Source organism: Coenobita brevimanus, chromosome 96 (assembly GCF_032717465.1).
Source record: "Coenobita brevimanus isolate Jiangsu-jjx chromosome 96, ASM3271746v2, whole genome shotgun sequence".
NCBI classification, from domain to species: Eukaryota; Metazoa; Arthropoda; class Malacostraca; order Decapoda; family Coenobitidae; genus Coenobita; species Coenobita brevimanus.
This window is the reverse complement of record NC_137049.1, coordinates 24653845-24666644: the sequence shown is the minus strand read 5'-3', so window position 1 is coordinate 24666644 and position 12800 is coordinate 24653845. Positions and strand designations below refer to the sequence as shown.

Sequence of the window (12800 nt, the reverse complement as noted above, 5' to 3'; positions counted from 1 at the left end):
AGGAGATAAATTCTGTCTAACTTACCAAAGAGTAGACCACGAGGGGATCTGATCTAGGTAGACCTATACAAAATTTTTAAAAGGCATACTACTATGACGCTTAATATATATTTAGCAATAAACCAGTCATATTACAGCTAAGAAAAAGCGATTAAAGATTACTGACAAACTTTTTCCCCAGCAAAGCAACGGATATGATAATCGAAGTTGATATTTATAGTTTCCTGGAATAGTATCAAGCCTCCAGTTCCCAGCTAAACATGATCGTGGCTGAATATCATGTAATTTCACTGAGTGTTTTTCTCTCATGCAGATCATATTAAGTATAGTAACAGCGCAATATCGTTATGTATTTAATATTGCTGCTCTCGTTCAGATTAAAGTGTGTAGTAAATTGTTTTCCATTCAGTTACTCCTTCATCATACGGTATATCGCCACAGCCATAATCACCGCCCCCCACCTTCCCCTCCAACTCCCACCACCACCACCATCATCACCACCACTACAGGTACAACCACCCTCCTCACCTCCTCAGCCTCCCTCACCACCACCACCATCACACACACACACACACACACACACACACACCTTTTTCCTTTCCAAACTACTAAACAATCACAATTCTGTCATCATCACCACCACCATCACCACCAATACCATCACTGCCACCACCACCACCACCATCACGACTACCATCACCACAAATCCCCTCCCCTTCCCTCCATAACCACCACTATCGCCACTTCTCTCACAAACATCTCTTGACCTCTAGCATCACTACCATTAACTACAACCACAGCTACAGCCCCCCCCCCCGGCCTACCACTACCATTATTACTCTCAGTGTCACCACAACAACGACCATCACCACCACCAGCACGACATCTCCAACTCTTCGCCCCGACCACCATCACTACCATTTCCTTCAGTCATCAATCCACCACTACCACTGTAACTACTACCAACACGACCCCTCTCCCTTTCCCTCAGCCCCACGACCCTTCCTCCCTTTACCCAACCTCCACGACCCCCTCTCCCCTGACCTCACCTCCACGACCCCCTCTCCTCTCCCCCTTCTCCATGACCCCCTCCACGACCCCCTCTCCCTCTCCCTCACCCTCCACCACCACCTAGCAACCTCCAAAGTCCCCCTGCCCTTCCACCACAGCCAACGACTCAGCTTTACGACCCTGACGAGCTCCCAAAATGCATTTAGAGAACATCAAGGAACATAATACGACTTTCGGGCGATACACGAAGAAGACTCAAAATTTACAACCAGCCTCACGATCGATATTCTGCCCTAGCTCGGATTTGTATTTGAAGGAGGACCAAGCATGTATTTCATATGGACGGTGGGTGTTAGCGCAGAAGTGGTGACATGTGAAGGTGTATGGTATGTTGGAGAAGTGCTGGGCCTCAGGAAACTGGCTGTTAAGGCTTATGCCCAGAGTCGGACGTGTAAGAGACAGACAGACAGACAGACAGACAGACAGACAGACAGACAGACAGAGATTGTGACTAGCCTTTTCTCGTTTTCTTGCGATACAAAATGACTTACCAAAATGTTTTTCTCGTAAATAAGATCTGGTCTGTAAAGAAAAAATACTCTCTGAAGATTTTATACAGTCCCTGTCTTTCTTTCCAAAATAAGAAACAGTGATGGCAGCAGTAGCAGAAGTAGTAATAGTAGTAGTAGTAGTAGCTGTGGTAGTAATAGTAGTAGTTGTTGTTGTTGTTGCTGTTGTTGTCCTAAGCTTATCTGAACGTGAACCCTGTGGACTGCAAGTTTATGGTGCCCTTCAACTCCAGTCCACCATCCCGTTTTAGGAGGATAGAGGGAAGGGAGTTGAGGGACGTTTGTATAACAGGCCGGCGGAGCTACCCTGTTGTATCTGTGCCACCACGGGAAGGCGTCCCTCTCCACAACCTCTAGTCAAAGGTACGATTGAACGCTTGAATATTGATTAAAAGTTTGGGGATCTGTATATTATTTAGTTACTTTTATTTTGTCTTTCTTTTTTTTTTTCTTATTTTCTTCTATTTCCTGAGAGTTTTTTGGAGTGGTGCCGACAAAAGGACTTCGTAAGATCTTATCCTGGCCTCCTACCATGCATTCTAAGCCGCCTCTTACTGACCCCCTTTCATTTTATCCTTAACCAACTCACGGCACGTATCCTTACATCCTTTAGTCTTCCATTCATTCTAAGGCAACTATGTATACTCCTCTAAATTATCCTAGCTCCTGCAATCCTTCATTATCTTCAAATCCAACTCAAAACATATATGATGCATCTTCCAGTCTCTCATTTAATCTAGGCCAGAATATATTACTTATCTAATAAAACCTAACTCCTGCATCCCTTCATTCTAAGCTAACTCAGTGTATTCTTACGTTCTTCAGTCCATCATTTATTCTAAGTTTATTCATAATACCCTTCTGGCTTAATTCATTTCCATCCTTTCATTATATTCTAAGCAAATTCTGAGTATTCTAAATTATCCTGGTTACTTCACTCTCTTAATATACTCTAGGCCAATTTTCAGCATATAGCTGATTCTTCTAACAAAACGCTAAGGAAGTGATGTTACGAAAGCTTCCGCCCTACCTAGCTTGCGGTTCTAAATTCGTAAAATATGGCGGTATTAAATCGAAATGAATAATATACGGATCATTAAGGTGTCATATGCAGAGTGAGGTAATACGAAGCCTCCTGTGCCACTTAGTCCTTACACACACACACACACACACACACACACACACACACACACACACACACACACACACACACACACACACACACACACACACACACACACACACACACACACACACACACACACACACACACACACACACACACACACACACACACACACACACACACACACACACACACACACACACACACACACACACACACACACACACACACACACACACACACACACACACACACACACACACACACACACACACACACACACACACACACACACACACACACACACACACACACACACACACACACACACACACACACACACACACACACACACACACACACACACACACACACACACACACACACACACACACACACACACACACACACACACACACACACACACACACACACACACACACACACACACACACACACACACACACACACACACACACACACACACACACACACACACACACACACACACACACACACACACACACACACACACACACACACACACACACACACACACACACACACACACACACACACACACACACACACACACACACACACACACACACACACACACACACACACACACACACACACACACACACACACACACACACACACACACACACACACACACACACACACACACACACACACACACACACACACACACACACACACACACACACACACACACACACACACACACACACACACACACACACACACACACACACACACACACACACACACACACACACACACACACACACACACACACACACACACACACACACACACACACACACACACACACACACACACACACACACACACACACACATACAAACACACACACACAATCAGATTCCAGGACGCTGTGGGCTCAAGTGATTGGCGGCTTAGTTTGGGGGATTAAATATTCACAATTTTTTTTAGCCCCCCCTCCAGCTACCACCAACACCACCCATTTTCTTCTTCATTTTTCTTTCCTTCTTTTTTAGAGTGACGGTGGCAAGGATTTTTCTGACACTTCCTTTTTTTGCTGAAGGTTCTTGGCTGTTTTTTATTTTTTTCTTGACATTTTTCGACAGTGGTTTTCTTTAGGACTTTTGCTGGAAGGGATTTTTTCTAAACTATAGCTTTTTTTATCTATGGTAGTGGTGGATTTTTTCTTCTTTATATTTTTCCGAAGGTGATTTTTGAAGAGTTTCTGGTGACGGATTATTTTCTAATCTAACGTATTTTGTTTTTTTTTTCTTTTTTTTATATTTGCGGTGTTTGTGGTGTTTCTTTAATAATTTTTGCAGTTTTTATTTTTACCTTTTTCGTAAATCGTTTTGAAGGTGATTTTTTTTATTCCTCTCAATAGCTGTTTCGTCGGTGATCTTTTTTCTCTATAAAATTTTTCAAGAACAATTTTAGTCAATCTGGGGGCAATTCTCCTTTTTTTTGGGGGGGGGGTTAGGAGAATGAGATTTGCATATTTCATTCCTTTCAGCTTGGATCATGAAAATTAGTTTGTGAGACGTAAGAAAAAAAAATGTGAGGTCAGTGCTCTTGGGTCAAATGAAAAAGTAATTAATTGACCTGTAGCTGTACAGTTGAATTTCCTCCTGGGTAATACTAATATGAGAGAGAGAGAGAGAGAGAGAGAGAGCGAGAGAGAGAGAGAGAGAATATCTGGCCCGACGGACAGACAAATAGATGGATGTGTGGACAGATAGATATATTGATAGACAAATAGATAGATATAGACAAGCTGATTGTTTGACTAAGTAATTGACTGATAGACGGATAGGTACACTGTTGCTTAAATAAAGGTCACAAATATCGGAGAAATGAGGCAAAATCAGTGAAAAAAATAATAATAAGGTTAGGGGGATTTTCGGAACGTTCAACCGACCTCAGCCTTCGCATGATAGGTCAAAATTTGCGCAATGGATTAGGTTCGCAGCTTTTTTTCACCGCGTATAACAGATTCGCAAATGACCAATCTGCGGAAACCGGAGGAAAGCTAAATAGACAGACAGACAAATGAATGTACTGAAATACAGACTGATAGATAGATGGACAGACAAACAGTGATAGCACATTCAGACGGATGAACATATTCGAAGAAAGACAAATTCATAAACAAGCAAGCAGACTTAAAAGGGAATATTAGACAGACAGACAGAGTGACAGATACGACCAAACAGAGAAGAAGATAAGCGCTGACACAGGCAAACAGATTTAGGCAGATATACTTGCCGAAAGAAAACGAGACAAAAACACAAAACAAAGACAAACAGATAATTCAGACAAACGCAGACCAATGGATAAATTCAGACAGACACAGGAGGAAAATTGACAGACTCAGACAGACACAAGTATACATATAAATTCAGACAGACACAAGGAAATAGATCGATTCAGACAGACACACCAGGTAATAGATAAATTCAGACAGACACTAGTAAATAGACAGATTAAGACACACACTAGTAAATAGACAGATTAAGACAGACACCAGGAAATAGATAGCTTCAGGCGAACACACAGCCAGAAAATTCAGATAGAACACTGACGGACAGATTGACAGCTTCACACCCTTTTTCTAACCAAATTTTTAATGGAGGAGTTTACGAGAATTATCTTTCATTCAGGTGTCTGGTCGTCTCTAGAAATTACTTCCTCAATTTCTCTTTCCCACTTCCTATGATGTCCATTTTTTTTTTTTTTTTATGCAGTATGTAGTGTATGTAGGTACCTCGAAATGAACGGATCTTGAACCTGACTTTATTTTTATTCACATCTCTTTAGGAACGATTTAATTTTTCAGACTTTAGGCTTTGGACTCCTTCTTTGACATAATCATAAGAAAAGGTGGAAACGGACAGACATAAACAGAAAAACAGAGGAGGCAGCCCAAAAGAAAAGCTAAAAGAAAGCGTATAATCTCGCCTTGCCTCTCTCTCTTCATCGTATCTTGAAATGGGAAAAGCTGAGTATGAAATGTGTGTGCCATTCTCAGCTTACATGTCAGAAGGAGTGCAAAGGAGTGAGAGATGCAGGGCGAGAATGGAACCAGGCACAACAAGCTTAAATATGATCCCTTCAGTGAGATGATGATGAGATGATGAGTTTATTATCTTTTATTCCAGATTCCTTATCATCATCATCTTCTTTTTCTTTTACTTCTTCTCCGTCTTCTTCTTATTATCATTATTATCATTATTTTAATAATTTGTTCTCCTCCTCCTCCTCTTCTATCTTTTTCTTCTTCTTCTTCTTCCTCTCCTCCTCCTCCTCCTCCTTCCCCTCTTCTCTTCCCGGTTTGTATAACCGGGCAGCTCCACCGCCTGGTCATATCGATGCCACCACGTGAAGGCGTCCCTCTATAACACTAGGGGGAATAAAAATGCAATTAACCCATACCTACAAGACATTCATAAGTTCAGTAAAAGTCTGTTGTTAGCAAGAAAGAAATAATTATGACGTTCCTATTTAAAAAAAAAAAAAAAAAGTTAATAGTCTGAGATTGAAGTAATTTCGTGGCTGTAATTGACTTCCTGAAAAAATAAAGTCCTTGAAATTTTCGTCATTATAAAACACATTCATTAGAAGTCAATTATTTCACCTCAGAGAACATCCATGTGAGATGACGAGACGAGCCATTAAGAGGTTATTGTTAGTTTTTATAGATATTTGTATTATTATTATCATTACGATTATTATTATTATTATTATTATTATTATTATTATTATTATTGTTGTCCCTATTATCATTACCATTATCGACATCATTATCATCGCCATCATCATCATCATCAAGACAGTTGTTGTTGTTGTTGTTGTTATTAGTAGTAGTAGTAGTCGTAGTAGCGGTAGTAGTAGTAGAAGTAGTAGTAGTAGTAGTAGTAGCAGTAGTAGTAGCAGTGTCAGCAAAATTTTCACTACAGGGTATTAGTATTAATAGTAGTGGTAGTATTAGTATCAGTACAATTTTTATAACTCTTACTATATTAGGTCAGTCATCAATTTTTTTCTCAGTGCCATTGTTGTTATTGTTTTTGTGCATATTTCTGTTGTTCTAGACACCCCAAGAACGCAAAGTTTCCTTTTAATTCCAAGAAACCCAAAGAATATTTCTCAAAAGGTTAATAAAAAAGGGGAAGAAATAGCAGCACAATGTGGAACAAGAGATGAGTCAGAGAAAAGAATATATTTACACCCGGGAGATTTCCATAGACACACAAGCGCCAGAGATCCGGTAAAATATGTAAATGGAAATGTGTATTCATACCTGTCCCTCTATTTACCAGTTGGCCTGTTTGTTAGTATTACAGTACCTTTTTTTCTTTATTTCAGATTCTCTCTCTCTCTCTCTGTCTCTCTCTCTCTCTCTCTCTCTCTCTCTCTCTCCCTCTCTCAGCACAGTCACGTAGTCTCCAGACGAAAATAATGCCAATTTACCCCATGAACCTTGGGACGAGCTCTCATACTTTCAGAGTTAATACACATTTAAAGTTATCGATAAAATAAGATAAAGCCAAATGACGCTACTTGAACACTGATACCCACCGTCCATACTGAATACATGGTTGGCCTATCTTATTACTGAGTGGTATTTTAGTGTTATCTTTTTTTTTTTTTTTTTTTACATACCTGAGTTTTGTGACAGATTATTTGGGACTGTAGCAAAAGTCAGATTCATAGGTTATTTCTTGCTCCAGCGTGGGAACGGTCTCGCGTCCTTTCCATCATCAGTCCTTTACTCGACCACTACACCTTCACTTCATAATACGAAATGACTAAAAAATATATATACATTCCCTTTCCTAAAGTTCACTTCCTAGTTTTGATCATATTCCTCTCTCTTTCCTGTTTTTTTTTTTTTTAATTCAGCCATGCATTAACCACTTCGGTACCATTTACAATTCAGTGTTTTATTCTTGCTTCCGCCAGATGATTTTATTCAGGTTATAAGAGACTATCCGCTGTGAAGGGTAAGGAAGGAACTCAGTTAACTACATCCGTGCGCAAGGTGTTTCTTCAATTGACTAACCTCATCTGAAGGTAGCAAGAATAAATTAAAAATAGAGACATCATAGTTCTGGAAAGATTAAATTATGTTTAAATTCAGCCTAACCCCTTCAGTATGATGACATCGTCTACTTGAAATATCCGTGAAATAAATGCGCCAGCTGTACGAACATAACTCTCGGGCACCTGTAAAAATCAGACTCATGATTTAAAAATCACTTCCAGAATGTCAAGATAAGAGGAAATAAGAACATGGATATGTTTTCTTTATTTCCCTGTACATTATATATAATAGTTAGATAGATAGATAGATATGTATTTCTATATGTATATACCGTACAGTAGACAGAGAGACAGAGAAAAACGTATCACATCAGAGAGAGAGAGAGAGAGAAAGAGAGAAACACATCCCATCTACTTACCTCTGGGTGTGAGGAGCAGGAGGGTGAGCAGAGAGAGGCACACAGAGCTCTCCATCTTTCCGGCAGCACCACGTTTCGCTCACTTCTCAGTTTCACAATTTTCTCAGTTCCACACTTTTTCTCAGTTCCAGCGCCCACACCACGCTGGAGAGGAGGAGGAGGAGGAGGGAAGGAGGTGTGGGGAGTCCATACACACACTCAGACACACCCTCCCACTCACACACACACACACTCACACACGCACACACACTCTCACCCTCTCCTCCTTCTCACTAACATTTTCTCTCTTGTGTTTTGGTTTGCGCTTTTTTACGTGCGTGTGCTTGAATGGAGGTTGTTCTTCTGCTTTCTGTCTTTGTTCAGGCTGTTCACTGTATTTATTTTTATTATTAACTGTCTTCGTTGCTGAACACTATCTTTCCCTTGGTCTCAGCTGGTTCCTCGTGTAACAAATTTTCCTTATGTGTATTTAGTCCAATAGCTTCCAGTCTCTTTTAAACCTTATATTCTCTTTTTTTCCTGGCAAAATATTCTTCGGTCTGCCACTTCACTTAGCTTGAGATTATATTATTGCTGTAATCAGGAAATTGATATTAATTACATATTGTGTGCTACTGATATTACATACATATTTCCAGGAGAAGTGCGAGATAGTGCAATATTTTTTCCTCGTGCATATTAATAATCAAGGTTAATTCTTGTTAATGTATTTTTATCTCCTAAATGTAATTATACAGACATTAATTATGTCATGTGTTTATAAAATACATTTTTGCTTTTGCTGCAACGTAAAATATTTTCTAGATTTCCATTGTCAATAAATAAAAAAGAAAAATAACAATTCCCTGTCATTCTTTTCAATATGAATGGACAGATACACAGACATATTTGTAGATAGACAAATAAGATATATAAATATAGACAGGTAAATACTTATATACATGTATAAATAGATATTATCAGCTGTGGTATTTCTTGCCATCTTCTAACTATTATATTTAGCATAAGATGTATTTTTTCTAACCAGAGTAGCTAGACAGATAGTGAAGAAACCCATCACTACAGGAGGTCTTTACTTACTTTAAAATCATATGGAGATCAGTAAGAATACATACATATATACTGTATATATACAATATAGATAGATAGATAGATAGATAAAATAAAAGCGTCATCTGGCTTGAATGCATTGAAAAATTACTCTGGGTAATGTTGTTGCTAAAGGTCAAACAGGAATGGGTACAAGGAGTCAAAGGGAGATAAGCTATAGAATAATGGGCCGTTGTTTGTCTGTATATGGGTTTGTCCAGTTACTCCTAGACCTATAGCCCAATTTTGATGAAACTTTTCAGAAACACTCCCTAGGACCCCAGATGTTGCATAAACTATTTTATTCAAAATTCCGAAAGTATAGTATACCCGCAAAAGTATTATTGTTACCCCTCAGTAGTTTGTTTTCTGTAATGGAGCCAACGAATCCATTTTCTTCGAGCCTTACCACATATTAATTTATTCATAAATATTTGGTTTATTTCAAAGTTTCAAAAAGTGAACAAAGGATGAAGGATCAAACAAGAAAAGTTACCTTGGGCGGCCTTACGCAAGTAATACACAATGATCCAGTCTCCCTTTTATCCAGTCTTCCATTTTCTATACAGGAACGAGAACTCAATCTTTCCACTGCAGATTTTTAAAATACCGAATCGGATGACTCTTCCACGTAATTCCTGCACAATGGCCAGATTTTGCGGGAGATAACGAAGGCTCAGCAGTAGTTTCTTCTGTCAAGGTTACAAAATACAAACCCACGTTGGGGCGATACAGAATGGGAGGGTCAGCATCGGTGGATTTGTAAAGCTAAAACCTGATAGTGGATGTGTGTGTGAGGGGGAGAGAGTCCGAGGGTAGATGGATGGATAGAAGGACTGATCATAGATGAATGGATGGGTGAGTTGGAGTACAAGAGAGAGAGAGAGAGAGAGAGAGAGAGAGAACCTGGGTGTATATGTGATGGTCTGTGTGTGCATATTGAGCAGGTGATGACTGTAGATGCATACGTGTGAATGCTTGCCTGCCGTTCGATGTGTGTGTGTGTGTGTGTGTGTGTGTGTGTGTGTGTGTGTGTGTGTGTGTGTGTGTGTGTGTGTGAGAGAGAGAGAGAGAGAGAGAGAGAGAGAGAATGACGTCCCTTTCAGTGGATAAACGAATGGACTTCAGTTCAATAAAACGCGGGTACGAGCCTCTGCTATTGTAGGGTACAGTTTGATCAGGATGATTTTTTTTTGGCAGCCACCCGGAATGGCCTGTGGAAATAGGAGTCTGGCAACAGATAAATAACCTTTGTCTGTCAACATCTTTACTAATAAGAGGGAAATCCGAAGCAAAGTAAAATCCTCTACGTCACACCAATAAAGCAGTAAATATGTTATCGTACTGAGGAGGCTAATATTCAATAGTCAAATGATCTAGCCTTTATCTACACCATTACTAATGGGGATGGTGGTAGGTGATGATGACAACCATCCACTCACTTGATGCAGTGCTGCCTACTTCTTCCTTCACCTTTATCATTCTTTTTCTGTGTCTGCCCTAATCTCTTCCTAGTTTACCCATTTTTCCTATCACGTTTACTGCGCTTCATTTCACTTCATGTGGGTATTAAGTGACAAGCTTAATGGTTTCCTGTAACCCAGGACACCATTACACCGCCGGGTGGTAACCATATAACAGGGTGATGTGGAGCCCACTGTGGTGCCCTTGTTAACTGGGTGGGGAGACTCAGAAGCAGAGTCCATCCAAGGATCAAACCTCCACATTCTTCCCTGTCCATCGCAATGGAACATCGATTCACCGCACGGGACGGCCCTGCAGGAGCAGTTGCTTGTTTGTGGTTGATGGGTCTGCTTAACCAGACACACTAGAGTTAATCACCAACAACACGAACTAATAAGGAGGTTCTCTCAAGCAAAATAAAATCGACCACAAGTATCATTAATAAAGCAGTAAGGATGTCTGGCCTGAAATCTTTAATATTTAAGTCAGAAAAATTAACTCTTTTACAAATTAAGTGCATCTGCCAAGCTGAAAATCTGAAGACAATAAAGAATTCGTCAGTAAATACACCAATGCTCTGAGAATATTATTATTCTAACCCCTTAGTTCAAAAGCCTCCCCTAAGCTGAATCAAATCGTCTGAAGACAGCATAAAAATAAAGTAGTAAATCCAGCGTGAATCTGAGAGAGTTAATATTCGAGTCAAAAGTTACACGAACGCTCCTCGCACTCCGTTGGTGGATACGGATGAATATTTAAATGCTGTTCGATCGACGGATTTGACGTGGAGGAAGAAGGCGAGGAAGAGTATAGAGGGGGTCGTGTCCTCGTAGTCCTAGGAGGCTCGCTTGCACCTCCCCCTTACCGATTTATTCCTGAGTTCGTGCGTTGATTTTTTTTTTTTTTTTTTTGTAGTTTATGCAACTTACTGGACGTTGATAATGTAGTTGTAGTGGTAGTAGTTGTACTAGTAGTAGTAGTAACGGTAGTAGGAGTGGAGGTGGTAGTAGTAGTAGTAATAGTAGTAGTAGTAGTGGTGGTTGTGGAAGTAATAATAATAACAGCGGCAGCAGCAGCAGTATCATTAGGTGTAGTAGTTGTGGCCCTTGAGTCATCTCAGTGTGAACTCAGTGGACTGCAGGTTGAAGTTGCCCCCCTCCTGCAGTCCACCATGCTCTTTTCGGGGGATAGGGAAGGAGCTGAGGGAAGTTTGGATAACCAGGGAATTTCCACAGCCCAGTTATATCAGTGCCACCACATGAAGGCGTCCCTCTCCAGAATCAGATATACACTAACCTAAGGAGATATACAAGATGCTAAAGGTTAAGCCTCATCTCCTTAAGGCTTTTCTCATATGTATTGCTGATTAATACTAGTTACAAGGTTTACGCTGATCTAGTCTCTCTCTCTCTCTCTCTCTCTCTCTCTCTCTCTCTCTCTCTCTCTCTCTCTCTCTCTCTCTCTCTCTCTCTCTCTCTCTCTCTCTCTCTCTCTCTCTCTCTCTCTCTCTCTATCTATCTATCTATCTATCTATCTATCTATCTATCTATCTATCTATCTATCTATCTATCTATCTACCTTTTCAAATATTGATTACGGTGGAAACAACAGGTAGTTTGACCCTTTCACTTCGAGGTCATTCCCAATCTCAGTGAAATCATCAACTGCTATTCGTCGTCATTGCTACAGTGAAATTTTATTATTATTATTATTATTATTATTATTATTATTATTATTATTATTATTATTATTTTTATTATTTAGGTTTCAGACGTACAGCAATATGCAAAAAAATCGCCGACTATCCTCTAGAAGAACTGTGTCCTGCTTCCATATTTCTCATCACTCCATAATGACAGTATCTCTCTCATGATGTCATTCTTGTGCGTGTGTGTGTGTGTGTGTGTGTGTGTGTGTGTGTGTGTGTGTGTGTGTGCGTGCGTGCGTGCGTGCGTGCGTGCGTGCGTGCGTGCGTGCGTGCGTGTGTGTGTGTGTGTGTGTGTGTGTGTGTGTGTGTGTGTGTGTGTGTGTGTGTGTGTGTGTGTGTGT

The 12800-nt window shown here is 40.2% G+C and overlaps 1 protein-coding gene across 1 annotated transcript in view; it reads right to left on the bottom strand.

Annotated features, from left to right (window-relative positions):
* LOC145413362 (protein amalgam-like) overlaps positions 1-8265 on the bottom strand; it is a 203592-nt gene extending 195327 nt beyond the window's left edge. Inside the window, exon 1 of the mRNA XM_080283039.1 lies at positions 8199-8265. Within this exon, the coding sequence (XP_080139165.1) occupies positions 8199-8253 (55 nt within the window). The 5' untranslated portion in view covers positions 8254-8265. The remainder of the gene's footprint in view (positions 1-8198) is intronic.
* Between the last annotated feature and the right edge of the window lie 4535 nt (positions 8266-12800).